Source organism: Biomphalaria glabrata, chromosome 14 (genome assembly GCF_947242115.1).
Source record: "Biomphalaria glabrata chromosome 14, xgBioGlab47.1, whole genome shotgun sequence".
NCBI lineage: Eukaryota > Metazoa > Mollusca > Gastropoda > Planorbidae > Biomphalaria > Biomphalaria glabrata.
The window spans coordinates 26,405,678-26,433,565 of NC_074724.1; the positions used below are offsets into that span (position 1 = coordinate 26,405,678).

At 36.6% G+C, this 27,888-nt stretch overlaps 1 protein-coding gene across 4 annotated transcripts in view; it reads left to right on the plus strand.

The window, feature by feature from the left end:
• Positions 1 to 27,888, plus strand: part of LOC129922803 (uncharacterized) — a 95,009-nt gene that overhangs the window by 51,300 nt on the left and 15,821 nt on the right. For all 4 annotated transcript variants that reach the window (XM_056010141.1, XM_056010143.1, XM_056010144.1 and 1 more), the window contains exons 4-9: positions 4,436 to 4,632; positions 6,505 to 6,688; positions 11,033 to 11,229; positions 15,549 to 15,732; positions 19,630 to 19,826; positions 26,826 to 27,009. In XM_056010141.1, coding sequence (XP_055866116.1) covers positions 4,436 to 4,632; positions 6,505 to 6,688; positions 11,033 to 11,229; positions 15,549 to 15,732; positions 19,630 to 19,826; positions 26,826 to 27,009 — 1,143 coding nt within the window. The remainder of the gene's footprint in view (positions 1 to 4,435; positions 4,633 to 6,504; positions 6,689 to 11,032; positions 11,230 to 15,548; positions 15,733 to 19,629; positions 19,827 to 26,825; positions 27,010 to 27,888) is intronic.

The window sequence follows — 27,888 nt, forward strand, 5'->3', positions numbered from 1 at the left end:
GAACTTCTTAGAGTGGTCTGCACTAAACTTATCGAAAACATAGAGATATCCTTCATGCGAAATTTTGTCTTTTCCTCGCTTCGACTGGACTTTTTCCATTTTTTATATAGACTGCCACCAGGTTTTTAGTTAGAAATATAATAGAATAAAATGGCGAAAATTTTTTCTAGTCTGTCTGCGTACTGGATAAAATGATTAGTGAATGGTCCAAAGTACGCGAGCTTATAAAGACGTAGGGGCGAAGAGATTGAAAGAGAGGGGTAGACTTTGGGCCGCCCTCGGAATTAAAGATTAAGGATTATAAATTCGCACCTAGGGATGTCAAGTGGACTGCTAGAAACAGATTATCGTCTTACGCGTGAGAGAGGGGAGGGGTGGAGGAAAGAGTATATACAAGGAGTGAAATGTGAGCAGAAGAGAGGGGGCGGGATAGGTGTCACATGTAATGACCATTCCCAAGGAGATGATCGCCAGACGCATGACGCCAACGACCAGTGTTCGGTGCTGGTCTTGTCTTCATTTGTTTAACTCTACCTGCGTCAATGCGAGATGTGTCACCCAAATCACCCCTACCCAATTTCTCAAAATATATCTTTTCAAAGTATCATAGTGTCGTGAATTTGTTTCTATCTATTGTCGCCCAGAGTGTTTGTTTATATTGGTGGATTCACGTTAGAGTTTGTACTGACCACATTCCGTGTCTTGATCTTTACTATGTGTGGAGTTATTGTCGTCATTCATCGTAATAGAGCTTTAGATGTTAACATGGTTTTTGTTATATTACAGTGTGACACTTAGCTAATTCGTATATTACACTAATGTCAAATAAAAAACAAAATCTTTTGGAAAGAAATCCAAAAATGTCATCCAGTGCGATTAGCAGAACTCACATATAGCATGTCATTACCATTCAGGAATCTGACTTATTATAGGCCCATATTCATGAAATAAGCAAAACCTTTATAATTAAAAAAAAAAAATTCGCTGAACGGTGTCAGAATTTATACTATACATACAATATTATGGTAGAGTGAAATAAACATTATTATAAAAGTTACGTGCTTATTAAATTATCGTCAAATGATATCTCGCGCCAAAACGTCCCGTCGCCAAAACGGCTCGCGCCAAAACGTCCCGTCGCCAAAACGGCGGGGCCAAAACGGCGGCGCCAAAACGTCACGTACCGCTTCTGTCAGCTAAGGCAAGTTGACGTCTAAGCTGATCTTTAAAGCGTTTCTTTGGGGCAACTCTGTTATGTTGACCACCTTTTAGCTCACCAGCATTTGGTTTACGTTATTCCAAAGGTGAGATACGTGCCCTTCCCAGCATAATTGTCGGGCCATAAGAAGTCCCTCTTTACTGTCCATACCGGGTTACGCAATGAAATCGCTGTTTGTAGTGCGGTCTTGCAACCGTATGTCCATGATGGAGCGAAAATCATCTTTGGGGAAAATGCTCTAGTAGTTATAGTTGCTCTCTGTATAATACCCATCTCTTAGATCCATATAGAAGGATGGCTGCCTGGTCGTGCGGTTTGCACGCTGGACTGTCGTTCAGATTCATCGATGGTCCCGGGTTCAAACCCTACCCGCTCCCATCCCCCGTCGTCCTGCGGGAGGTTTGGATTAGGAAGTAATTATCTTCAACTCTGAAGGAACATCCGAAACATATAAAACATTTTTACAAAACAACCCAATTCTATGAGCGTAGCTGAGGCGGGGGGGGGGATTAAGTTTAAAAAGCCATTTCCTAATTGTTTTGGCTTCACCATAACCCCTCCAACAAATCGTTTTAACAATAAAACGCCTACAATCACCGAACAATTTGGGATTGGAACTCCAGCCTTTTGATAGGTAGCCTAGCAATTTGTATAAATAACATAATAACATAATTAGTAAAGTAGCTTGCCTAACGTTATGAAAGGAGGGCCAAGGGGTCAGTTGGGAAAGCGTGACCTGTCCGTCATAACGTGAGGGGAGGAGAGAAGTTCGTCTCTCGTTTGTCCATGTTGGTCCAGTGAATGTGAGGAATGCCTTGGTCAGACGTTCAACTAGCTTGGTTAAGGGGAGACGACCTCTGTATAAGTCTTGTTTGGCGTAAGTAAAAAGCGGAAAGTTAAAATGTGAGATAAGTAATGGGAGGGGCTGTTGGATCTGAGAGGGGTGGTGGCGATATTTTACTGTTTGGTTGGCTAGGTTAGGGAAAATTAATGATTAAAAACTTTAATAAAATATTTAAATGCTTAGACCTGAGTTATACCTGGTGTGAGATTAAGATTTTATTGCGTTTTTTGTTTTTGGGGTTTTGGCACTTTTGTGCAATTTAGGCTATGTCAGTCCCATAATCCCTCAAGGATTATTCTCCCATCATATCACAAGAGCTAAAGTGTACACAGTAAAGTCATAAATTTAATTTGTGATTTAATTTATTCATCAACTAATGAGGGTTCTGTGGCATTTCTACTTTATTGATTTGGTCAATGGGTGGTTTATATTTTTAGCAGGGTTGCCAATGAGTGTTTTGGAAAATGCTTGAGTGGATGATTTATCTGCTATTGAGGATGCAAGGCAGTCAGCTATATCTCTGGGCGCGCAACAGTTCGTCTTTGGTTTTTCAAATGCACTCTTGCGTTGTATTCTTTCCCTTTGCTCGCCTTCTCTGCATTCCAAACCTCTCTAGCAGAAGTTTTGACATCCAGACATCAAACAAAATTTCTCCAGGAATTCCTTTTGGCTGACTGTATTGTTTGTCTAGCCTTCGCTCTAGCTATCCTGAAGAACTTTAATTTTTGTTTATGGGAATGATTGTTTATAAATGCAGCCAGTCTTTTTTTCCTATCTCTAACGCATTGCTTTGTCGTTTTTGTATTGGCGGAGGTTAGGGGTACAACTTTCCTGGCAATATCAAGTAGCTTGCTAGCAAAGATATCAGCTGGATTCTGTTCATTGTGACCCAGCTCTAATGGGTACCTGACATTAGTTTGGGAAAAGTAAATTCGGCTGGTCGTTGTGCTGGCCACGTGACACCCTTGTTAACAGCAGGCCACAGAAACAGATGACCTTTACTTCATCTGCCCTATAAACCACAAGGTCTGGAACGGGATTTTTACATTACTTTTACTTTACTCTGTTCTTTAAGGATATTTTTTGTGATATCCTAGGAGCATCTTTTATGAAATTGTCCCCAATCGGCTTTATTCAGCTTCCACCGCTGAGGTCGTCCCAATGAGGGGAAATTGTTAGCAATGATGATTGGGAAGTGACACCTTACAATCGTCCTGAAGTCCAGGAACGCATACGGTAATGTCAATGCACGTGTGAGATCAAGTTCCCGGATGCAAATAGGTCGATGATGCATCATTAAATATGCATACATTATGTTGGAAGAATACATCCTCCAGCATACGTTCTCTTGTGTCATTACTGTTGGATCCCCACATAGAGTTATGGGATTGAGATCTCTAAGGATTATATAGGACCGAGGGAGTTGTTTTATTGGGTTTTCCATGTCTGTTGAATTCAACTGCAGCAAGTGATAACCTTGTGTAGGATTATCCTAGCTGCTACGGCCTGTTATGAGCTTGAAATTCTACCTTCTCTTGGCAGATGCCTTCCTTTACAAGTATACAGACTCTAACTGATGCTCTCTCCCCATCTTAAGCAGTCCTTCTGTATGTGCTTTAGTTTCGGAAACTGATATTATCTGAGTTTGTCAGAAAAGTTTCCCGAAAGCAGACAGCTACAGGAGTCTCCGAGTCCTTCGGTAGCTGCATTTCTTCATAATTGGCCTTGGGGCCTCTACAATTCCACTGCAATATTCTTAAATCCATGGCTTATTCTGGATGACCTACTTGGAGCTGTAAGGGATTTGGAGGCCCCCGGAATGGTTTCCGTTTATTCCAGTGACCTTTCTATTTTTAGATTTAGGTATGGATGGAGAGGAGCCCTAATATTTATAAATAAGTGTTAGTGACGTCCATGCGGCTCTTTCACTGGCCCTACCGTCCCAATTGGGTACCGGCTTACCGGGCATTTGCCCAACCCCCATACACGATGTAGATACTTGACGATCTTTTTTTAATTTCTTGTATAAAAATTTAATTTGAGTAAATGTTTAACAATTATAGTATAAATATGCTTGTTACAGTTTGTAAGAAACGAAAAGAAATAAGAACTCTCTTGAAAAATAGAAATAACATCTATTGATTCGATAGTCACAGGTGACCACTTCCAAATGGTCATTCGACCCCATAAGAGGTCTCTACCTTCAGGTTGACCCTAAACAAACGAAAACTCAAAAGAAATACTGTTCTAGAGCATGATTAGTTTCATAAAGAGGAATTGATTATTAATTTTTTTTTTAAAGTAAATCATTTTTCAAAATAATGTTGGTGATTTTTTTATAGAAAAAAAAAACAACCACCGTTTATTCACAGGTCATTCTATTGTAGACAAGTTTATTTATGAAGTTGGTGAATCCTTCAACATAACTTGTGATGTCAGTAAATTTTCTGGACTCCCAGCTTCTGACTATTTACAGTCCATAGCACTACTGCGTCAAACATCTCTGAGGGAATTCTACGTAATCGCTCAACATCAGCCGTTTAGAGCAGAGCCCAACACACATAAAATTGTAAGCTCACTTACTTTTTATACAAATAAAGTCCATGTATATCATTGTGCAAATCCTCATTATGGCTTAAAGTTAAATAGAGAAATTATTTTAATAAATAAATAATAGGTGTTTTTATAAATATATTATAAGTAATAGATTTTGATCACTTTTGTTAGTTTTTATTAATGATTTAGGACTTAGGAAGTAATAAGCAATGTACGATTTGAGACACTATGTCACCATTCCTCTCCCCCACCCCACCTTTTTTTCATTTTTTAAAATGCATATACTTCTCTGACTCATAAGTTTTAACTAGAGATGGGAATCGAACCCAAATTTTAAAGTTCGAGTTAGATTCGGTCAGATTTAAGTTCAAGTTCGGTTTGCTTCGATGACAAGTTTATTTATGGTTCGATTCGGTTCGGTCAGGTCTAAAATTCGGGTTCGGTTCGATGTTATGAACTTTAAGTAATAGAAAAAAACTACGTACAATAGTAATGTTTAATTCAATTATAAATTAGATAAAACAGCTATGAAAAACGTTATTCAGCAGCTGGGCCATTTTAATTTCCACTATTTTTTACATCCAGGCCTTCGCTTTACTTATAACATTATTATTTCGTTTAATTGTTTCTAAAAAAACTCTCAGTGACTATATCGAAAGTGATACGCAAATTAAGACCCGCGTGTGATATATGGCTATTAAAAATAAAATTTTAAAAAGTTTCCCTTCGGGCCTTACGATCCATAGGGCAGATGATGTAAAGGTCATTTATTTCTTTGTCCGAGGTTAACGATGGTGTTTTGTAACCATCACATCGACCAATCGCCTTTACATTTCCCTAACTAACGCCAGGTAACCATTAGAGCCGAGACCCCGCTGTTCGGAAAACAAACGCTTTACATACCGTAAATATATTTACACTAATTCATTTTCGTTTTAAGTAGCAAGAGTTGAGAGCTATTAAATATATCGGCGCTAAAGGTAAACATTTTCAGCTCTTCTGCTCTATCTTTTAATTGAGATTTCTAATTGTCATGCACAAAAAATTGTGGCGGATTCAACTGCATTCTTATTTTCTTGACACATTTCTGATAGTAACCCCTCTAAAGCAATCCCCGCGTGTCGAAAAAAAAAGGCTTTATTTCATTACTTAAAATGTCAGCAACTCTTTTCCATGTCCTGGACGCCGACTCATTTTCCGGTCCCTTCTTGGTAAATATTCTCGTCAATCCTAAGATCTCTAGGCGTTTATAAGTAAACTTTTCTTGGTGGCTCAAGCTAAGAATGTCGCCATATTTGTTTATATTTATTATTTCAAAATGCTGTCTAAAGTTACGTTTTTAAAAAAAAAAGAAATAATCAACTCTATACCAAGAAAAAATCTTTTTTTTTTTAAATTAAAAGTGTATTCTATGCAAGTACTATCTGTGCTCCTATAGGGTTTTGAAAGTTTTGTCACAGAACGCTGAGGCTGAAAGAAGAATACAAGCCTATGAGAGTAAATGTTACAGACATAAGCTGGGTATAAGCTACCCAGAAAAGACTGCTAATGAGTTTGTGTTTTGACAAGTCAATATCCTGGCTAACAAAAAGGAGGCACCCTCAATACTATGAAGCTATTTAATTCTGATCAGCTGTGCTTGTATTGGCTTTAGTCTACTTCTGATACATCTGATATTATTATAACTTCTCGTTTAGAATATACATTTGATTATAGTAATTTTTGGTCAAATTGTTATTATGTATTTTGTTTTACTCGTTTTTGATGTTGAATGGATATTTTCTTCAAATTTTTTTTATAAGTACTTGTGACAACTCTATTTAAATAAAATCTGTATATAATGCATAAACATTTTATTACATTTTTTTTCAAACATTTTTGATAGGATCTGCCATATCGGTGGATTGCCCTATTTAGAGGGGACAAGTCAGCAACCAACAGATACTCAATGAGAATTGTTGTAACAGTTAAAAACTTTCAATTTGCTGATGCTGGTGAATATAAATGTGGAGCTACAGTAACAGACTCAACTCAATTTTATAGTACAGCTGTCAAAATAATTGCAGAAAGTAACAATTTATTTTATTGTTGTCCAAGTCTAGTGATAGCTTATGTTTATAATTAGGAATGTCCCTAGTGTGGCAGTCCTTATCTTTTTTTTTTTTAGCTTATCTTATCGTGTATAAAACAGATTTTACTTCAAAAAAAAAAAAACAAAAAAAAAAAAGAAGATGATTACGTCCTACGCGTCATGCATTTAGTCATGCATATGAACCAATGACTTAAATTCTGCCAAGTCACTGGTTTTCCTGGCTAGCTCAGGCAACCCATTCCATGCTCTAATAGCACTAGGGAAGAAGGAGCATTTGTACAAATTTGTCCTAGCATATGGGACGAGGAATGTGCAATTATCTTTGTGTCTTTCTGATTATTTTATTAGATTGTGTATTTGAAGATTATGGTTCAGTTTTTTTTTTATTTATAATTGCTGCTGTACTTTTGAGTCTTCTATCCGGAAGGCTTTCTAAATTTAGTGATTTTACTAAAGGTGATACTCAATTCGAATGTGAATATTCGTTTGTTATGAATCTCACTGCTCTATTTTGTGTCTGTTCCTGTTTCTTAATGTTTTCTAGAGTTGAGGGGTCCCCCCCAAAAAAACATTTTAATTGTATGTTCTTCTTTGATATATAGAATATTCTTTTAATAAACTCAAATGCTTTGTTTGATTTGTTGATAGTTTCATCAATATGTGGATTCCAAGACAGTTTTTCATTTCATAGGTATTTTGCGTTTTTAGTCTATGTTACTGGTTTACTATGAATAAGATAAGTGGAATTAATTTGTTTTCGTTTTTTTGTTACTCTTAATAACTGGCATTTGGGTGGAAAAGACAAGCTCCAATTTGATTCCCATTTCAGTAATTCATCTAATTCTCTTTGTAAAAATTTCTGTATCTTGTGTTGTTTTTATTGTTCTTTATATTATGCAATCGTCTGCAAATAATCTGACTTTTGTTCCTGAAGTAATGCAATTTTGTAAACCATTTATGTGAATTAAAAATAGTAGTGGACATTAGACTGTTTCTTGAGGTACACCTGAGTTTACTGTTATTGGTGTTGATTTAGAGCCTTTTATTATTACAGTTTGTTCTCTCCCTATCAGAAAATTTTTAATCCACTAATGCAATAGACCATCAATGCCAAAAATATATTAATTTTTTAAGCAAACTATGGTGGTTAACTTTGTCGAAAGCCTTTTAAAAATTGAATAATATAGCACTATTTGCTCACAATTATCTAAACCTTTTTAAACATCATCAATTAGTCCTATTAGTTGTGTTTTACATGATTTATATTTCCTAAAGCCGTGTTGGTATGGAGTGAGAACATTGTGTTTGTCCCTAGCGTTATTCCTTATCATTATTTTAGCTACATGTTTTGTCTAGCAGTTATTTTCTCTACATGAGTGGATGTGGTGGGGTTACGGTTAACCACAACCACAAAATTCAATAAGCGTTGCCATGGGGGTTGTGAGTTAAAACACTCTTAAGAGTTTTTAACGTTTAATAACCCTTCTTCAATATTTACATAATAATAATAATAAGGCTTGTCTTCGGTCCAAAACTTAATGAGGAGTGCAGTATTTCTTGTGGCTAGGCAGCTCCAGCTGTGACCTAGATATTTTGCCACATCCATGGCAAGCATAACCATTGTCCGCCAGTAGTCGAATAAGATTTTTTTTTCGGTCTGCGTCTGTTCTCTGCAGCGGAATTTCTTTAGGTCTCAAATGTGTGTTCTACGGCTTTTGTCAGTGTTCTCCAGCTGTCTCGTTCTGAAGGCGTTTAAAAGCACTACTGGCCGTGGCCAAACGGTTACCAACTTCCCTTGAAAGCGTGGCGTCATTATATACTATACTCCCTATATATGCAAAGTGATCTGCTACTTAAAGGACTGTTCATTTGCAGTGATCTTTGAGGCTGTGTAGGTTTTCTTGGAAGACTTCTGGAACATGACTTCTTTTTTCTCTTTTTGACCTCCTCATCATCCCTGCCCCTGGTAATGCGAAATGCACGACAGAAGAGCGCGTTGTACGTTGTTTGGCTTTCAGGCTCATCCAGCTTCCTCTCGAGCTTTTTACGTTCTTTATTAAGGGCATTAGACATGGCTATCTTCTTTTCGGACTTACAAATTTGAGCTAATTTTAGCGAAGGGTCGATTTAGCTAGTCGGCTATTTTGGTAACCGTTGAGACCGACCCTCCGGGTGTGGATAGAGGGGCAGCCGTTCGCGCCGTAACTTTGGCCTTAAGGTTTCAAAGAAGTCGCCAGGCTTTTTATGAGTCCCGAAGATTCAACCCAGCACAGGCAGCATCCCAATGGTCCGACCGGACGCGTCCTGCCCCTTCACTGGTGGCTCTACATAACCTGTTGTATTCCCTTGGGATTTAAATGAGTACCCTTCCGATCTGCAAGCCTCCGTGCCAGCTTAACTCTTTCTCTCCGTAATTATTTACCACATTCTGGTGAAATCAACGCTGGTATCGTCAGTTAGGAGAGAAAGAGTTAAGTCTCTGGACCAGCTTGTTCAATCCTGAGACCACAAGCGTTTCTGTCGCACCGAACATTGCTACTGTTATTTCGCCTTAAATAGTATCGACGTCTCTCTCCTCCACCGCTAAGTTCTTTAGGGCAGTGTCGACTGCTGCCTCATCTGCTGGCAAGTTCGCTTTGGTTTATTTCCACTTCCGTGGGATTTTCGGGGCCACACCACTGGCCTCTGAGAGAGCAATTGTGATTAATAAGGGCCTATTATTACTTTATATATCGTCCAGAACCTGAAATTGAGTGTTACTAAATTTAGAGTTCTAAGAGTAAAGTCAGGCCTGGATTGATTGCCGTTACCGGTATGGAAACGTGTAAGGAAAGAATGATTATTTTATAAGCAAAAAAAGATGTGTGCTATTCAGCAGTTCATGTATTTATGTCCTGACGAATCAGTTGCTTCATAGCCTAGGCTGAGACTTGGCGTTGAAATCGATGACAAATTGAGATTTGATATTTGTATTGTCGTGTTTCGGGGAGGGGGTATACATGTTCGCAACCGTGATTTCCCGCCCCTTCGTATGTATATCGAAGGTGATGGCACTTGAAATCGGATCTTTTATAACGTGAAAAAAAATGTAATCATTTAGGTATATGTTAACATAGCTCTTAACTTGATAGTCACTTACAAGGCTTGATAAAATCACCCATACACGAACTTTTCGTCGTTTATTATTATGGAGTACTCTTAGAACGTCTTTATCAACAACCATCACCATAAAATTACTTGTCATACTTCTCAGACTATTTGTTTTTTTTACACATCTTTAATATACAGTGACTTCGTTTACAAGCTCACTGACTTGCGTACAAGACGGTATGATTATAAGATACACCCTAGTCAATAACTTTTACATCTTAAAATTATGTATCTATAACAGCTGCTATCGCATCATCCGCATGTTTTCATCGCATTCGGCAAAGGACTGCAGCAAAGTTGGCGTTCTAACCCTTTCCCCTTCTTTTGTGCTTTTTTTTTATGCATATTGACTCAAAATATATTTTGGCCACTTTGTTACACTGCTTAAGATAATTATTGTGTAATTCACTAATTGTGATCTCAAGATCATGCGATAACTTAACCATAACAATAACAATTCATTTGTGACTGGATTCATAATATATATATAAATATGCAGAGTCTGTAACGTATTACTCTTTGAGTTGTCCTATTATATTATAAAATCTTTCGACAATTTAATTCAAGTCTTATAGGCATCCATGCGGCTCTTTCACTGACCCTACCGTCCCATTGGGTACTGGTTCACTGAGCATTTCCTGAATACCTATTTAACCTGTCAACGTTGTTAATGATAGACGATAGTTGTTGTTTTTTATTATTAAATAATAATTTAATCTCAGTAAATCTATAACAATCATAGTACAAATCTGCTTGTTACAACACGTAAGAAACGAAAAGAAAAAAGATTTTTTTTGAAAAAGAGAGAAAAAATCTAATTTTCCGATGGTCTTATGTGACCTCCAAAAGGGTCTCTATCTACAGATTGAGAACCCCTACGCTAACGAGAGCTTACATGAAATGAGTAGAGCATGACCAGCTTCACAAAGAGGAATTTTTTTTTTTCGTTTAATAGTTTCATTATTAAAACATTCTTCAGACTTTTAAAAAAAAATTATTGAAGTACAATTTTTTTTGTTTTGTTTTTCTTTTTGTGGATAGTCTAAATTAAGTTGTAAAAACCTTAAGGAGTTACAACAATTATGAAGTTTTCAGATTTTCATATCCATTGAAAATGTAAAATGCATGTTAAATTTTTTGGGGAAAAAAAAGGAATTTTGTTTATTCACAGGTCAGTCTATTGTAGACAAGTTTTTTTATGATGTTGGTGAATCCTTCAACATAACTTGTGATGTCAGTAAATTTTCTGGACTCCCAGCTTCCGACTTTTTACAGTCCATAGCACTACTGCGTCAAACATCCCAAAAGGAATTCTATGTAATCGCTCAGCATCAGTTATTTAGAGCAGAGCGCAACACACATAAAATTGTAAGCACGTTTATTTGTATACATATAAAGTCCATGTTTATCTTTGTGCGCAATGAAGGCGTAAATTTAAAGAGAGAAAATATATTAATAAATAAATAATGCGTGTTTTATAAAGATATTGTAATTAATAGATTTTGATCACTTTTGTTAGTTTCTATTAATGATTTAGGAAGTATTGCGCGAAGTGCAATTTGAGACACTATTTCACCATTCCTTTCCCCTCATTTTCCATGTCTAAAACTTCTTTGAACAGGTCATTGCTAGTGGTGCTCCCCATGCATGTTCCTCATGACAGACACATTTTCTGTGATTTAAACATTGCTTTTGGTACTGCAAATAAGTAGCAAGTGTTGAGCGCCATCAGATATGTCGATCTCTTAGTTTTTATTTGAGACTTCTAATCATTATGCAAAAGAATTTGTGGTGGATTCAACTGCATTCTTATTTTCATGACATATTTCTGACAGTAACTCCCTCTAAAGCATTCCCCTCATGTCGAAAAAAAGCTTTATTTCACTACTTAAAATGTGAGGAACTCTGTACCATGCCCTTACCGCCGACTCATTTTCCGGACCCTTCTTGGTAAATATTCACGTCAATCCTCAAATCTCTAGGCCTTTCTTAGCAATCTTTTCTTAGTGGCTCAAACTAAGAATGTCGCCATATTTATCTTTTTTTTAAATTTCAAAATGCTGTCTTAAGTTACGTTCTTTAAAAAAAATATAATAAGCTCAATACCAATAAAATGTATTTTTATTTTATTTTCATGCTCCCTCTTTTCCTGGTGCTTTGTACATTCAGAGGCTACTTTTTCTATCTTTGACTCTCCCATTTCATTAACGCACAAATATTAAACGTAACACTGCCATCCTCGGTAAATCAATAAAAGACGACTCAAAATGATTCATCTGAGTTTTTACAAATCAAATCCTCGCGCTAAAATTATGTTATTTTTTCTTAGTCAAAGATATTGCAAAATCTTTGACTTAGTTCGGTCAAAGTAAGAACAGTTCCTTCGGTTCATACTGATTAGTTTTAAATTTCGGTTCGGTTTGTTTCCCAAAGTTCTAACCCTTTAACACTTAAAGTTACAAAACATTGCATTTGCTTCATCAATAGTTATCCTTTTTAAAGGGAAACTCCGATGGTTTAGACAATTTTTGATATAATATGTGTTTTGATTTATAGACAATGAATATATTATCCTTTTTTTTATTTGCAAGAATAACTTAGTAATTGATGTTTTTGTGACATAATTTTTCTGCGCATCCAAAACAGTCAGATTTTCACTGAATTTCTGTGTGACGTCACGAGTGTGCACTCAAATCCTATAGATAGGGATGCGAAAAAAAAATATCTTTGATAAAAAATTTTTTCGTTAGTACATCATTAAAATACTTTTAAAAGAAATTTCTAATGGTGTATAAATTATGACTGTATGTTTGACCGTAAGAAAGTTATGATTTTCTTTTGTGCCGTTTTGACCTAACATTGGTTGACATGGAAAAAGTGATGAGAGCTTGTCGCTGGCTCAGCCGGCGAGACACACCCCCAAGGTCAAAAGTTAAAAAGTTGGAATTGAGTTTCGTAGACGATAGATCTACTTATTAAATAAGAAATTTAATAGTAGATCTAGTATTCGTAGTAAATTTCTAGCTCACAAATCTGATTTCATTTATATTTATGAACTTCAGTTGTTTAAAATGTCTCAGTAGTATCATTAATATGATTAATTGAATTCTTTGGCCTAAAAATCCAATGTATTGTTGGTACTGCACCTGGTATTAACTTCAATTTTTTTCAAATCCCATTTCCACAGCAATGAAGTTGCTGAAACAGTTTCTCTCAAAATGGTTTGAGCATAGACAGGAATTAGCTAATGTCTTTGTAAAAATATTTGCTCTTCATGCGAATAATTTTTTCCCATTTTCCCTTTAAAACTTCATCTCTTGGAAACACATGAAAAGAGACACTAATTTCTGTATCAGCATACTTGCTGATTTTATCTTTGTGATTGGAACTACTGCAACAAGCTGAAGAACAATATTTCATTTTCTTCAAGTAGAAATAGAGGTTTAGATCTAGAATATTATTTATAAACAAAAACCGATTATAAATCAACGTGGAGACTACATCTAGCTGTGAAGCTAACAATAAATGCGATCCGATAGGTCTAGATCTAGACTAGAGAGTTTATCGGTTATATAGGTCTAGATCTAAATTTAGCCAGCACCCTTGTGACGTCACGTTTTTAAAAACTTTTGGGGGGCGTGAAGAATTTTCTGTCTAATTTATTAAATATAAAATTTTCCGAGCATTTAAATAAAAAATGATATAATGTTTACTATTACAACTTTTTACGCAGAATTTAAATATGTCAATAACTAAAATTTGAAAAACTATCGGAGTTTCCCTTTAACACATTAGAAGCCTATGAAAATAAATGCATTTGCTTTTTTTTTTTAAACGAAATAGTTTAATATTTAAAATGTTTTTTATTAGTGATTGTAGAGGATGCGAAAAGCTTTCATTACTAACAGCAAAAAAGGTCTGGAGAAAGAAATTCTGATATAAAATATTTCCAGTGGCTGGATACCTTGTAAAGATTGCCTATAAACAAAATTACTTCTATAAAACTAGATGTCACTGATCCAGCTAAATGTTCTGTTGCCGCTAGTATGAAATGTGAAGTACACAAGAGGCATTATGATCATAAGATCATTGCCAAGTGACAAGAACGTTATCATTCTAACATAGTCTAGAAATGTCTAAGACAAAGACTACAAGTGTAAATATTTAGACTTATGTACAAAATGTCTTATGTAACTTCACGCTGTGTTAACTCTAGGATAGCTGCCTTTCATGTATGTTATTGTGCTTGAATGATTTAATTTTAGTCTTTCTTGGGTATATTTCTTGATATTTAGGAAAATACGCATTTGCCCCACAAAATACGCATTTCCATGTCTGGGAATACGCATTTCAATTTTGGTATGTTGGCATTTCTGTTAAAAGTAATAGTTATTTAACAAATTTCAACCTTCAACACACACACCCAAACTTCGATAGTTATTTTACATATCAGTTCTAGATAAAGCCCTTATCAATACAATACCATTGCTTAGCTATTTACAATGGAATAGACATTCCATTTAAAACACACCATCAGAAAGTGTGCTTGTGTATTTCTGAAAATGGAAATATCAATTTTTTTCTAACATTTTCCAACTGTTTTGATCAGGTTTGGCATGGTGGTATGCGGTAACTAATGATGGAGTTTAACATAGATACAAACATTTTTGATGTTATCAAAGCCCTATATCAAAATGCGAATAGCTCAGTACTTCTTAGCAACCAAATTGTATTAAAGAGATCCACATTATTGTGGCATAGATGCATTTTCTCTCTAGAGATTAAAAAAAAGAAAAGATAACAATGCGTTTTATATTGACATCCTCTGCCATTAGCAAACTGTGGAAAATCAGCTTCACAGTAAAATTAAAAGTGTATTCTATGCTAGTACTATCTGTGCTCCTATAGGGTTTTGAAAGTTTTGTCACAGAACGCTGATGCTGAAAGAAGAATACAAGCCTATGAGAGTAAATGCTACAGACATAAGCTGGGTATAAGCTACCCAGAAAAGACTGCTAATGAGTTTGTGTTTTGACAAGTCAATATCCTGGCTAACGAAAAGGCGGAACCTCTTAAAACTTTGAAGTAGCAAAAGATGAGATGTTTTGTCCTATTGTAAGTCATTCTACAAAGTACAATGGAGGGAGTAGGAAAAGAAGGAAAGCTGGCTGGACAACGTAAAAGAACAGGCATCCGACTCTCTTGATATCCTGCTAAGGACAACTGCTGACTAGGAAAAGTAGAATGATTTGGCTACGCAAATTTTCACAGCACCCTTACAACGAAAGTCAATGAACAGAGGATGAGATTATTTGGTTTATTATCGATAAATCATTTATTTCATTTGAGGAGATATAGCTATTTATTTTAGCTATCAAATGTGATTGTCTTACATTCTTTCTTTTTAGTCCTATTTTATTCTGAACAGCTGTGCTTGTATTGGCTATAGACTACCTCTGATACGTGTGGTAACACTAACATTTCTCGTTTTAAATATGCATTTGATTAATCTATATCAATGTTTGGTCAAATCGTTCTAATGTATTATGCTTAATTCCTTTTTGATGTAGAATGCATATTTTCTTTGAATTTTGTTATAAGTACTTGCAACATACCTGTTTAAATAAAATCTGTATATCATGCTTAAACATTTTATTACAATTTTGTTTACAAACATTTTTTGATAGAAACTTCCAGATCGGTGGCTAGCGGACTGCAGTTGGCAATTATCAGCAAATAACGGATACAAAATGAGAATTATGGTAACGGTTCAAAACTTTCAATTCGCTGATGCTGGTCAATATAAATGTAGAGCTACATTACGAGACTTAACTCAATTTAATAGTACAGCTGTCAACATAATGGCAAAAGGTAACATTTTATGTGATTGTTGGCCAAGTCTAGTGATAGCTTATGTTTTTAATTAAAACATTTCTTAAGTATATTTTAGATGTTTGTTTTGTTTGGAAGTTATTGTCTCTGCATGAGTGGATATGGTGGGGTACGGCTTACCACACTCACCTAAATTAATGAGCGTTGCCGTAGGGGGGGGTGAGTTTAAATCCCTTTACAGAGATTTTAACGTTAAATCTCTTTTCTTGAATAAAATAATAACATTAATATGGCTTGTCTTCGAGTCCGATGATTAATTATTAATGCAGCATTTCCGGTGGCTACTAAGCCCCAGCTATGACCTAGATACTTAGCCACCTCCAGGTCAAGCATAACTATTATCGTTTGGAGGTCGATTAAGATTTTCTTTTCGCTGTCTGCGTCTGTCCTTAGCAGCAGATTTTCTTTAGGTCTCAAATGTGTGTCCTGCTGCTTTTGTGAGTGACCTTCAGCTGTCTTGTTCTGATGCCGCATTCAACCAGGTGCTCTCTTCTATGTCAGCTAAGGCAATTTGGCGCCTAAGCTGTTCTTTAAAGCGTTTTAGTGGGGCAACTCTGTTACGTAGACCTCTATTTAGACTACCTTTGGCATACATTCGTCCCCCATACTGACTATATGGCCGGCCCAGCGTAATTATACTGTTCGCAAGGACATCGCTGTTTGTAGTGCAGTCTTGCCACCGTATGTCCAGCCGTTAAAGCATCAGAAAGGAGGAAATTTATAATCTGCTCCGACTTCAAATCTGCTTTGCAAGCTTTGGGGCGGATTAAGACTGACATCCCATTGGTAAATACGAGCCTGAAGCTGTTGGACCAAGTAACAGCCGACAGGATGTCACCTTCATCTGGGTCCCCTCCCATGTTGGCATTGAGGGAAACGAAGCCGCAGACAGAGAAGCAAAGAGAGCCCTAAATCATGCGGTGTCAGGTACCCAAATTCCCTGCTCGGACCTGAGACAAAGTATTGCCTCCACCTATCGAGAGTGGCAGAACCGATGGGAGGCTGAGACTCACAATAAACTCAGGCAGATTGTGGCGGATGTCAGGCGGCGGCCCACATCTAAGGGTCTGACAAGGCGTGGTAGCACGACCATGTCCAGACTTAGGATTGGCCACACCTACATCACGCACTCTTTTTGTACTGAAGAGAGAGGAGCCCCCACTTTGTGAGTACTGTGACTCTCGCCTCACCGTGGAACATATCCTCGTTGATTGCCCCAGATACCAGGATGTCAGGGAGAAATATTTTAGAGCCACTAATTTAAAAACACTATTCGATAATGTCGACCCTGGGAAGGGTTTTATCCGGGAAGTGGGGTTGTCTACGAAGATCTGATTTATGAATTTGTGAACATGTACTATTTACATTAGATTTTTACCAAACTATTAAATTTTTACTACCTTTACTATTTTAACTGTGAATAGACCTTGATGTTAATGATTCAACTGGTTTTTCGACTAAAATATTACAAACAACCCGCGAAAATGCTTTATGATTTTTTAAAAACTATTTTGAAAAGACTAAATGGCACTTGCAATTGAATCTTTTATTTCGTGTAAAAAATGCAACCATATAATCATATTTTACCATAACTCTTAACTTGATAGTCACATACAAGGCTCGTTAAAATCCCACATCAACGAACTTTTCACTGCCACGTACTCCTAGAACGTCTTTATCAACATCCATCACCATAAAATTACTTGTCATGCTTCTCAGACTATTTGTTTTTTTACACATCTTTAATATACAGTGACTTCGTTTACAAGCTCACTGACTTGCGTTCAAGACAGCATAATAAAAGATACACAACTGTCAATAACTTTTACATTTTTAAATTCCTGTATCTAAAATAGCGACTATCGCATCATCCGCACGTTTTCATCGGATTCGCTATAGGATTCCAGCAATATCATAAACCACTTAGACAAACATAATGTCCTCACACCATACCAACATGGCTTTAGGAAATATAGATCATGTGAAACACAACTAATAGGACTAATTGATGATTTTTCAAAAGGTTTAGATAATAGTGAACAAATAGATGCTATCTTACTAGATTTTTCTTAGGCTTTTGACAAAGTTCACCACCATAGTTTGCTTAAAAAATTAAAATATTTCGGCATTAATGGTCCACTGCATCAGTGGATTAAAGACTTTCTGATAGGGAGAGAACAAACTGTAATAATAAATGGCTCTAAATCAACACCGATAACAGTAAACTCAGGTGTACCTCAAGGAACAGTCTTGAGTCCACTACTATTTTTAATTTACGTAAATGATTTACCAAATTGCATTACTTCAGGAACAAAAGTCAGATTATTTGCAGACGATTGCATAATATATAGAACAATAAAAACAACACAAGACACAGATATTTTACAAAGAGAATTAGATGAATTACAGAAATGGGAATCAAATTGGAGCATGTCTTTCCACCCAGAAAAATGTCAGTTGTTAAGAGTAACAAAAAAACTAAAACAAATCAATTCCACTTATCTTATTCATGGCAAACCAGTAACACAGACTAAAAACGCAAAATACCTAGGTGTTATAATAAATGAAAAACTGTCATGGAATCCACATATTGATGAAAAAAAATTTAGAAAGCCTTCAGGACAGAAGGCTCAAAAGTAAAGTAGCAATAATACATAAAACACTGAACCATAATCTTCAAATACAAAAACAAAATTTAATAAAATACTCTGAAAGACACAAAGATAAAGGCACATTCCCCGTCCCATATGCTAGGACAAATTTGTACAAATACTCCTTCTTCCCTAGTGCTATTAGAGCATGGAATGGGTTGCCTGAGCTAGCCAGGAAAACCAGTGACTTGGCAGAATTTAAGTCATTGGTTAATATGCATGACTAAATGCATGACGCGTAGGATGTAATCATCTTCTTTTTTGAAGTAACGTCTGTATTATATAAGATAAGAAGATATTGGCTTTGTAAACCTTTTTTTCCCCAACTTTTTAATTTTTTTTTAAATTCTGATGCATATTGACTTTAAATATTTTTAGATATTCCATCTATTAGACTGGAAGCGTTGTGATTGATCCCTGTATGGAATCATCCGAATGTATTCACACCAACGTGAACCTTAGAATTAATATAGGCCTTATGTAGCTTGCTAATCGCTTAGTGTGTAGGCCCCTATAAGGGATGAAGACTATAAGAATCAATGCATATGATCGTAGGCTTTTTACATTATTTTGGAAAATGCGTTAGACTAGTAACCCTAATATATATATATAAATAAGTGCTAGTGGCATCCATGCGGCTCTTTCAATGACTCTACCGTCCCAATTAGGTACCGGCGCACCGAGCATTTGCCCAACCCCCATATAACCAGTCAACATTTGTAGATGCTTGACGATCGTTTTTTTTTTTATTTATTAAATAAAAATTTAATTTGGGTAAATGTATAACAATCATAGTACAAATATACTTGTTACGACACGTAAGAAACGAAAAAAAAAAAGAATTCTTTTGGAAAATAGACATAAAATCTAATAATTAGATGGTCACAGGTGACCACCGGCTAATGGCCATTCGATCCCCGAATGGGTCGTTACCTTCAGGCTGAGAGACCCTAGATAACGAAAGCTCAAAAGAAATACTGTTCTAGAGCATGATCAGTTTCATAAAGAGGAATTGATAATTGATTATTTTTTGTGTTAATTTTTATTTTAGTAAGTAAAACACTTTTTAAAATAATGTTGTTTTTTTTTCTGGAAAGTCTATGTTCAGTTGTAAAACTTAAAAGTATTTCAACAATTTTGGTGTTTTCATATTTTCCAATCCATTGAAAATATGCAATACCAGTTAATTATTTGAAAAAATAAAAGAAATTCCGTTTATTCACAGGTCTGTCTATTGTAGACAAGTTTATTTATTATGTTGGTGAATCCTTCAACATAACTTGTGATGTTAGTAAATTTTCTGGACTCCCAGCTTCAAACTATGTACAGTCCATTGCACTACTGCGTCAAACATCTCTGAGGGAATACTATGTTATAGCTCAACATCTGCCCTTTATTCCAGAGCCCGATACAAATATAATAGTAAGCTCATTAAATTTTATACAAATATTATACATGTATAACTTTGTGTAAATCCTCATTATGGCTTAAAGTTAAAAATGAAATTGTTTTAATATATAAATAATACTTGTTTCTATTAAGATATAATAAGTAATATATTCTGATCATTTTCGTTAGTTTTTTTTTATGATGTCTTCCCGAGACATGACGTTAAACTGCGCTCCTTTTTGCTTAACAATTTTGGAGCTCAAAAATGCCCTACTTTTCTATCATTGTGTCTGCCTCCACCTTTCCTCAGTCTGCCTTTATTAACCATTACTTTGTCTCCTTATCTTTTAAATCTCCCTACGTCTTAGACCAGTCCGTTTGCTTTGGACTGCGACGGGTAAGGGGGATTGAGAGATCCTGGTATTTGAGTAGGTGCCTATTTTTGGATAAACCACCAATAAACAGTACTTTCAGTCTAAGTTCCTCCAGACAGACTAAGATGGCCAGCTCGATGTCAACCGGCTGGTCACGCTGAGCCACCAGCATAGGTTATCGACCTATGCTGATGGTCAGTTGCTAGAGGGTCAATCATGGAGCTGCTTTATCTGACACATGCCAGATGCAGCAGCTGACTATGTATAGCACCTGTGTTGCCCTGGTGAGCTCATTCTGGACTTCCGAAAGGCTCGTTCCCTTGTTGGACTCGATGGCGGTTGCTGAACAACTACAAATGTCTTTTGACAATTAAAAAAAACTATAAAAAAAACTTCTTGTCCCAAATTTATGTCCGGGCAAGAGACGAAGGATAGAGGGAAAAAAGGAGGTCACAAGAAACTTTTCTACCTGGCCATCATTTCTTGTAGTCAGGTGCACAGAAGAGGTGGAAATTCTGACAAAGATGAGCTCTTTTCTCATGTACAAGAGACTTTAGGCAGTAGTGGGAGAGCCCAATGAATATATCAAAGCTGCACAAATCGTCTGAACTTCTCGTAGAAGTTTATAGCAAGATACACTCTGATGAGACCTACTGGAATGTTCCGAGAAGGAAATAGTAGAAGGAATTAAAGGAGTCACCCATGCCCGGCGCATTACCAGGAACAGGGATGGTGAGGCAAATGGCCACTTTTATCCTAACTTTTAAAACTAGCCCACCGCCAGAGTATGTGAAAGCAGGATACTTACGAGTTCTATTGATTCCTTACATACCTAACCCTATGAGGTTATTCAAGTGCAAGGGTTATGGACACGGCACGGCAGTCTGCAAGAGGAACACTGTGTGTGTCAGGATGACAAGGGCTGCACGGCCCATTTTAAATTCCCAAACTGTCACACTGATCACTCAGTCTACTCCAACTGCCCTGTGTAGAAACAGGAAGTTATCGTGCAGGAGGACAAGGCAAGACACGGATGTACCTTCAGCCAGGTGAAATCGACTGTTTTGGACTTACCCAAGGACCAATTCGGTTTTAAAAAGACCTACGCCCAGGCTGTGATTAAGATAGGAATGTCTATAGCACACAGACAGACATATTGAACATATCACCCCTTTCTTCTCCAACTCAGAAGAAAACATCGCCAAGAAGAAAACATCGCCAAGAAGCACACCTCCAAAGCGAAATCAGTCATGTGCTGGCAGATGAGAGCATGGAGACTGAGCAGCATGAAAAACAAAATCACTCTGGAAGAACCTGAAGACAGCATGTGTAGCTCAGTTCTCATCAGGGAACCCAGCCAGACACCCCAACCTCTACTGTTATAGGGGTTGATCAACTCCCTAAGGGGAAAAGCTAAACTAAAGAAGATACCCGAAGTGAGGGAAGAAGAAATAGCCTCCGCTCTAACCGCAGGGACCTCCCCTCTCAAGATTGAAAGACTTCCCACAAAAGTGGGATGTTCTCATCTTCATTCAAATCTAAGTCGAAAAATACAAAGGTCACTGGAAGAAAGGAAAAACCTCTCTTGGGGCCTGCCAATGCCTAATAGCTCCAATTAGGTCATTTAAAAAAAGCAATGGATTCCAGGATTGTACAGTGGAATTGTAGAGGCCTCTATGCCAATTGTGAGGAAATGCAGTGTAAAGCTTTTATTTGAATGAGTGTTTCCCGTTCTTTAATATTATGTTGATACATCTTCTGGTATTGTTCGAATGTTCTTTGTGTATTAATAAAATATCTTTATTCACTCCAAATTTGTTGATGCGTATGTCTACTAGATCAGCTGGGTAATATGACCACAACACATGTACATTTAGAAACAAACTCTGTCTAAGCAGACTAAATATTTAATCATCATAATATGACAGTTCACAATAAATTGGCAACTTCAGTCATCAATAAATTGCATACATCACATGGAAACAAGTTTACAGAGTTGAATTACAAGCCCGAGAAAATATTAAGTACACAATTAGTAAATCTTTCTATTTTACAGACCTAACACGTCTGTCTTCTGTAATACTTACGATATCGACTGACTCTTGACCATGTGGTCAGCTCTCAAAAACGAGATTTTCTTTTTCCCACAATGCAACTGTGGCTCCCTAATTCCCCCGTGCAACATCATACTCTCCATAAACAAGTGTATCTTGTGGTCCTCAACCAATAAATGTCACTAACTATCAATCCATGATGTGACATGCAGCTACTGATGGACTGGGAAACTTTCTGACTAACTCAGATAATATCAGTTTTCGAAACTACAGCATCTAGAGCAGGACTGCTGAAGATGCGTAGAGAAAGCATCAGGTTGAGTCTGTATACTTGTGAAGGACAGCATGCCCCATTAGAGGGTAGAACTCCAAACCACACTACAGGCCGTAGCAATTTGAAAAACCCTACACAATGTTATAACTTGGTGCGGATTGTATCTTCTTCCTTGAAGGATTACACGGTAACGACATGGCCTAAATTGTGCCGATGTGCCAAAAACTCAAAACTCAAACTCACATGCAGAACCTAATAAATCAACTCCCTGGACCCTATAATAATAATAATATTAATATTAATAATAACAGTTTATAATAATAACAATAATAATAATGATAATCTTTATTTTCGTAAGGAAATTCGTCATACAATGTGTGTGCATTACACCAAACAAAAAAACAAAAATGTACATTCACACCAGATTGGTATCAGTGTCTCGTATCTCTTTTATGATTGTAAAATCACAAAATCCTGATACAAACAGTGATTTTTTTAGTATTTTATTTCTTTTCTATCAAACTGAATGCGCTCCATTAAATCTAACAGAAATCAACAGAAATGGAGAACCTCATAAAACAACTCCCTTGGCCCCATGGGTTCAACCCCCCCCCCCCGAAATGAAATCCCCCCCAGGGGCTGGGGGGGGGATTGGAATTTAGTGAAAATTTTTTTGCTTTGATTTTGTTTATTTTAGGTGAGATTTTAATACTAAACCATCACTAGCCCCAGCACAACCAATGGGGTTTTGAGTTTAAAACCCCTTACCAGGGGGGTTCGAGTTTAAAACCCCCTACCAGGGGGGTTCGAGTTTAAAACCCCCTACCAGGGGGGTTCGAGTTTAAAAACCCCTACCAGGGGTTTTGAGTTTAAAAACCCCTACCAGGGGTTTTGAGTTTAAAAACCCCTACCAGGGGTTTGGAGTTTAAAACCCCCTACCAGGGGTTTTGAGTTTTAAACCCCCTACTTGGGGTTTTTGCAGTTAACTCCCTCTCTTCTATAAAACAAAACAAAAAAAATGCAAACGAAAATCCCCTAATTCCAAGAGCACAGTTAAGGGAGATTTTGATTTTAAAACCCCCTCCAAAATTTACGATAAACCCCTCTTCAATATAAAAAAAAAGCTAATTACGCACTCAAAAAAGTTATAGAAATGGGTTTTGACTTAGTTTTGAGTTTGAACCCCACTTGAGCGAGGTTCGAAGGTAAAAAAATACCTCTTTAATAATAAAAACAAAGCAAATTATACACTCAAATTGTTACGAGTGTAGTCAAAGGGGTTTTGAGTTTAAACTCCCCTCCAGTGGAGTTTGAAGCTAAAAAGTACCTCTTCAATATACCTAAAAGCAAATTACGCACTCAAAATGCTATGAGCGTTGCCAAAAGGGGTTTTGAGTTTAAACCCCCTGTCACAGATCACATTATAGAATTGTGTGTACATTTCTCATTTGTAAAAAAATATAAACCCTCGACATGAGTCTCGGGATTTACCCCTCAAATTTAGACACTTAACAGCACGTCAGGATTTACCCAAGGGACGTGATTATGAAGTTTGAAATCTATTGGTTAATTTGAAATTAAACAAAGACATTTTTTGAAAAGAGTTAGCGCCAGAGAATTGGCGGGGTGTAAGAAAGTAACGCCAGTCGATAAAATAATGTCCTTGTAGACAGTCACGTTTCTAAGAGCTCTGTTGGAAAAGCCTTTGTAATATGTTTCATGCTCATTGATATGTAATTTGTACATAAACTGTACTTACGTTGTATTTAATAAAGTTCCAGAGTTTTGTTTTATCAAAGAATCGTCAATTGTGGTTCTAGATCGTCATTTTTGTTAACTATTGAATTCAAGTAAAATCCCCGGCATAACAACACATCGTACCATCTAAATGTAGTTACACCCCCATTCAGAGGGGTTTAATGCTAAAAAAGACCTCTTCAATATATAAAAAAAAGCAAATTACACACTAAAATTATTTGAGCGTAGCCAATCCAATCGGGGGTTTTGAGTTTAAACCCCTCTTCTACAGATGTTTTTTTTTTTAAAGTTTAAAACCCCTTTAGATGATTTTGACGATAAAACTTTTCTTTTCGAAATAAAATCTAAAGCAAACTACAGTCACTTAATTCCAAGAGCGTATTCAAGAGAGGTTACACATTTTTACCAGTGGCAGGGCTCCCTTAATAAACTGCAGTGAATAGTCATCTGCCGAAATTGAAAAACACTAAATGTGGCTCAACAAAGATGGTTAAGACAGATTTTAGGAGTCAGTTTTAGAGATCGGGTTTAAATCAAGGAAATCCTATGCCGAACTGGGAGTCGACCCCATAGTAAGATTGTGAGAGAGCGACGTTTGCGGGACATGTTCTCCGACAAAATGAATTACGCATAAGAAGAGTTGCAATGATATCCTAGTACAACTTGACGCCACTCATTCATTGAGGTCCTCATGGCAGGTGGGAAGAGGCTTCAGACATTACCAGTGACAGATTTTTATGGAAACAGCTTGACGTCAAATGCTCCGAACGGCGCGGTAGGGTCTAAGTCAGTAAGAATAGCACATTAGGTTTTTGAAATAAAACTTTTTAATAGCAGGAAAATGCAGTGTAGATACCTCAGAATATGCATTTTGTTGGCTTTCAATACCAGAAATAGTGCTTCGCCCCGCGCTGGGGGAGCTCCTAGCGCTCCCCCATACCCCCTTGCTAGTGATGGCGGGGAATCTACAATTTTCCCACTAATTCATGGAAGAACCTATTCTATGGCACATTCTTCCGAAAGAATGAAGGGTCAGAATGCAATAAAGAATATGTACACACACACACATAAATACATATAAAAAAAAATTCGCCGGGGCCAACCCCCCCCCCCCGAAAAAAAATCCTGGCTACGCCCATGCTTGGCCCTATATAATATTTGGAGACCTCAATGCCCATAACACTATGTGGAGATCAAATAATACTGACACACACAAACTTCGATAGTTCTGTCAGTTCTAGATGAAGTCCTTAATGGAACAGCACCATTGCTTAGCTATTTTCAATAGAATAGACATTAAATTTAATACACAGCATGATAAAGTTTACACACACCCTTAACTTGTTTACATCACAAAAATAACAGTGTGCTTATGAATTTTTGAAAATAGAAATGTCCATTTTTTTTCTAACATTTTTGTTCAACATTATTTCGACCAGGTTTGGCATGATGGTATGTGACTATTATTGAACGAGTTTAATATAGATAAAAATATGTTTGATATTATCAAAGCCCTATATTAAAATGCTAATAGTTCACTACTTCTTGGTAATCAAATTGGAGAAAGATTAAAGACATCTTTAGTATTGTGGCATAGATGCATTCTCTCTTCAGAGAAAAAAAAAACAAGATAAAAACCCGTTTTATATTGGCATCCTCTTTCATTAGCAAACTAGAAAATTTAGAAGAGTAAAATCAGCTTCACAGTAAAATTAAAAGTGTATTCTATGCTAGTACTATCTTTGCGCCTATAGTGTTTTGAAAGTTTTGTCACAGAACGCTGATGCTGAAAGAAGAATACAAGCCTATGAGAGTAAATGCTACAGACATAAGCTGGGTATAAGCTACCCAGAAAAGACTGCTAATGAGTTTGTGTTTTGACAAGTCAATATCCTGGCTAACAAAAAGGCGGAACTTCTCAAAACTTTGAAGTGGCAAAAGATGAGATGTTTTGTCCTATTGTAAGTCATTCTACAAAGTACAATGGAGGGAGTAGGAAGAAAAGGTTGTCAGAAGGAGAAACTCTGGCTGGACAACGTACAAGAATAGACCGTCCTCTCTCTTCATATCATGCTTAGGACAGCTGATGACCAGGAAAAAAATGGAGGGATTTGGTTATGCAAAGTTTTACAGCACCCCTACAATGAAAGTCGATGGACAAAGGATGAGATGATTAGTATTATTATTGGTAAATTCATTTCATTTGAGGAGATATGGTTATTTATTTTAGCTATTAAAGATGATCTTCTTACATTCTTTCTTTTTAGCGCAGGTACATAGTTATTTTATTTTTATGCGATTTAATTATTTGATCAGCTGTGCTTGTCCTGGCTATAGTCTACCTCTGATACATCTGATAACTCTATATTTTCTCGTTTTAAATATACATTTCATTAGTCTTTAGTATTTTATGGTCAAATTGTTCTAATGTATTATGTTTAATTCCTTTTTGATGTTGAATGCATATTTTCTTTGAAATTTTGTTATAAGTACTTGTAACAAACCTGTTTAATAAAATATGTATATAATGCTTAAACATTTAATTACAATTTTTTTCAATTTTTTTTTAAAGGATCTTCCAGATCATTGGACAGTTCAATTTAGTGGGGAAATGTCAGTTACAAACAGAAACTCAATGAGAATTGTTGTAACAGTTCAAAACTTTCAATTTGCTGATGCTGGTCAATATAAATGTAGAACAACATTACCAGACGCAACTCAGTTGTATAGTACAGCTGTCCACATAATGGCTAAAAGTAACATTTTATGTGATTGTTGGCCAAGTCTAGTGATAACTTATGTTTATAATTAGGAATGACTCTAGTGTGACATACCTTATCTTTCATTTACCTTTTTTTTTTTTGTCTGGAAGTTATCGTCTCTGCATGATAGGATGTGGTAGGGTTTCCGGCTTAATTCAATGAGCGTTGCCATAAGAGGGGATGAGTTTAAAACCACTTCAAAAATTTTAAGGGTTAAATAACGTTTCTGTTTTTATGTTAATAATAATAAGGCTTGTCTTCCAATCCGAAGATTAATGTAGAATGAAGTATTTACCGTGGCTACGCAGCCCCAGCTATGACCTAAATATTTTGCCATACCCAGGGCAAGCATAACCATTGTTCCCCCGGTAAGTGATTAAGATTTTCTTTTTGCTGTCTGCGTCCCCGGACTTCTAGACGATTTTAAATGGTCAGTAACCAATGATCTTCGGGGAAGGTGTCACTTCCCAATCATCATTGCTAACAATTTCCCCTCATTGGGACGACCTCAGCGGTGGAAGCTGAATAAAGCCGATTGGGGACAATTTCATAAAAGATGCTCCTAGGATATCACAAAAAATATCCTTAAAGAACAGAGTAAAGTAAAAGTAATGTAAAAATCCCGTTCCAGACCTTGTGGTTTATAGGGCAGATGAAGTAAAGGTCATCTGTTTCTGTGGCCTGCTGTTAACAAGGGTGTCACGTGGCCAGCACAACGACCAGCCGAATTTACTTTTCCCAAACTAATGTCAGGTACCCATTAGAGCTGGGTCACAATGAACAGAATCCAGCTGATAGCTTTGCAAGCAAGCAACTTAATATTGCCCGAAAGGTGTTTCCCTAACCTCCACAAATCCAAAACGGCCTAGAAAA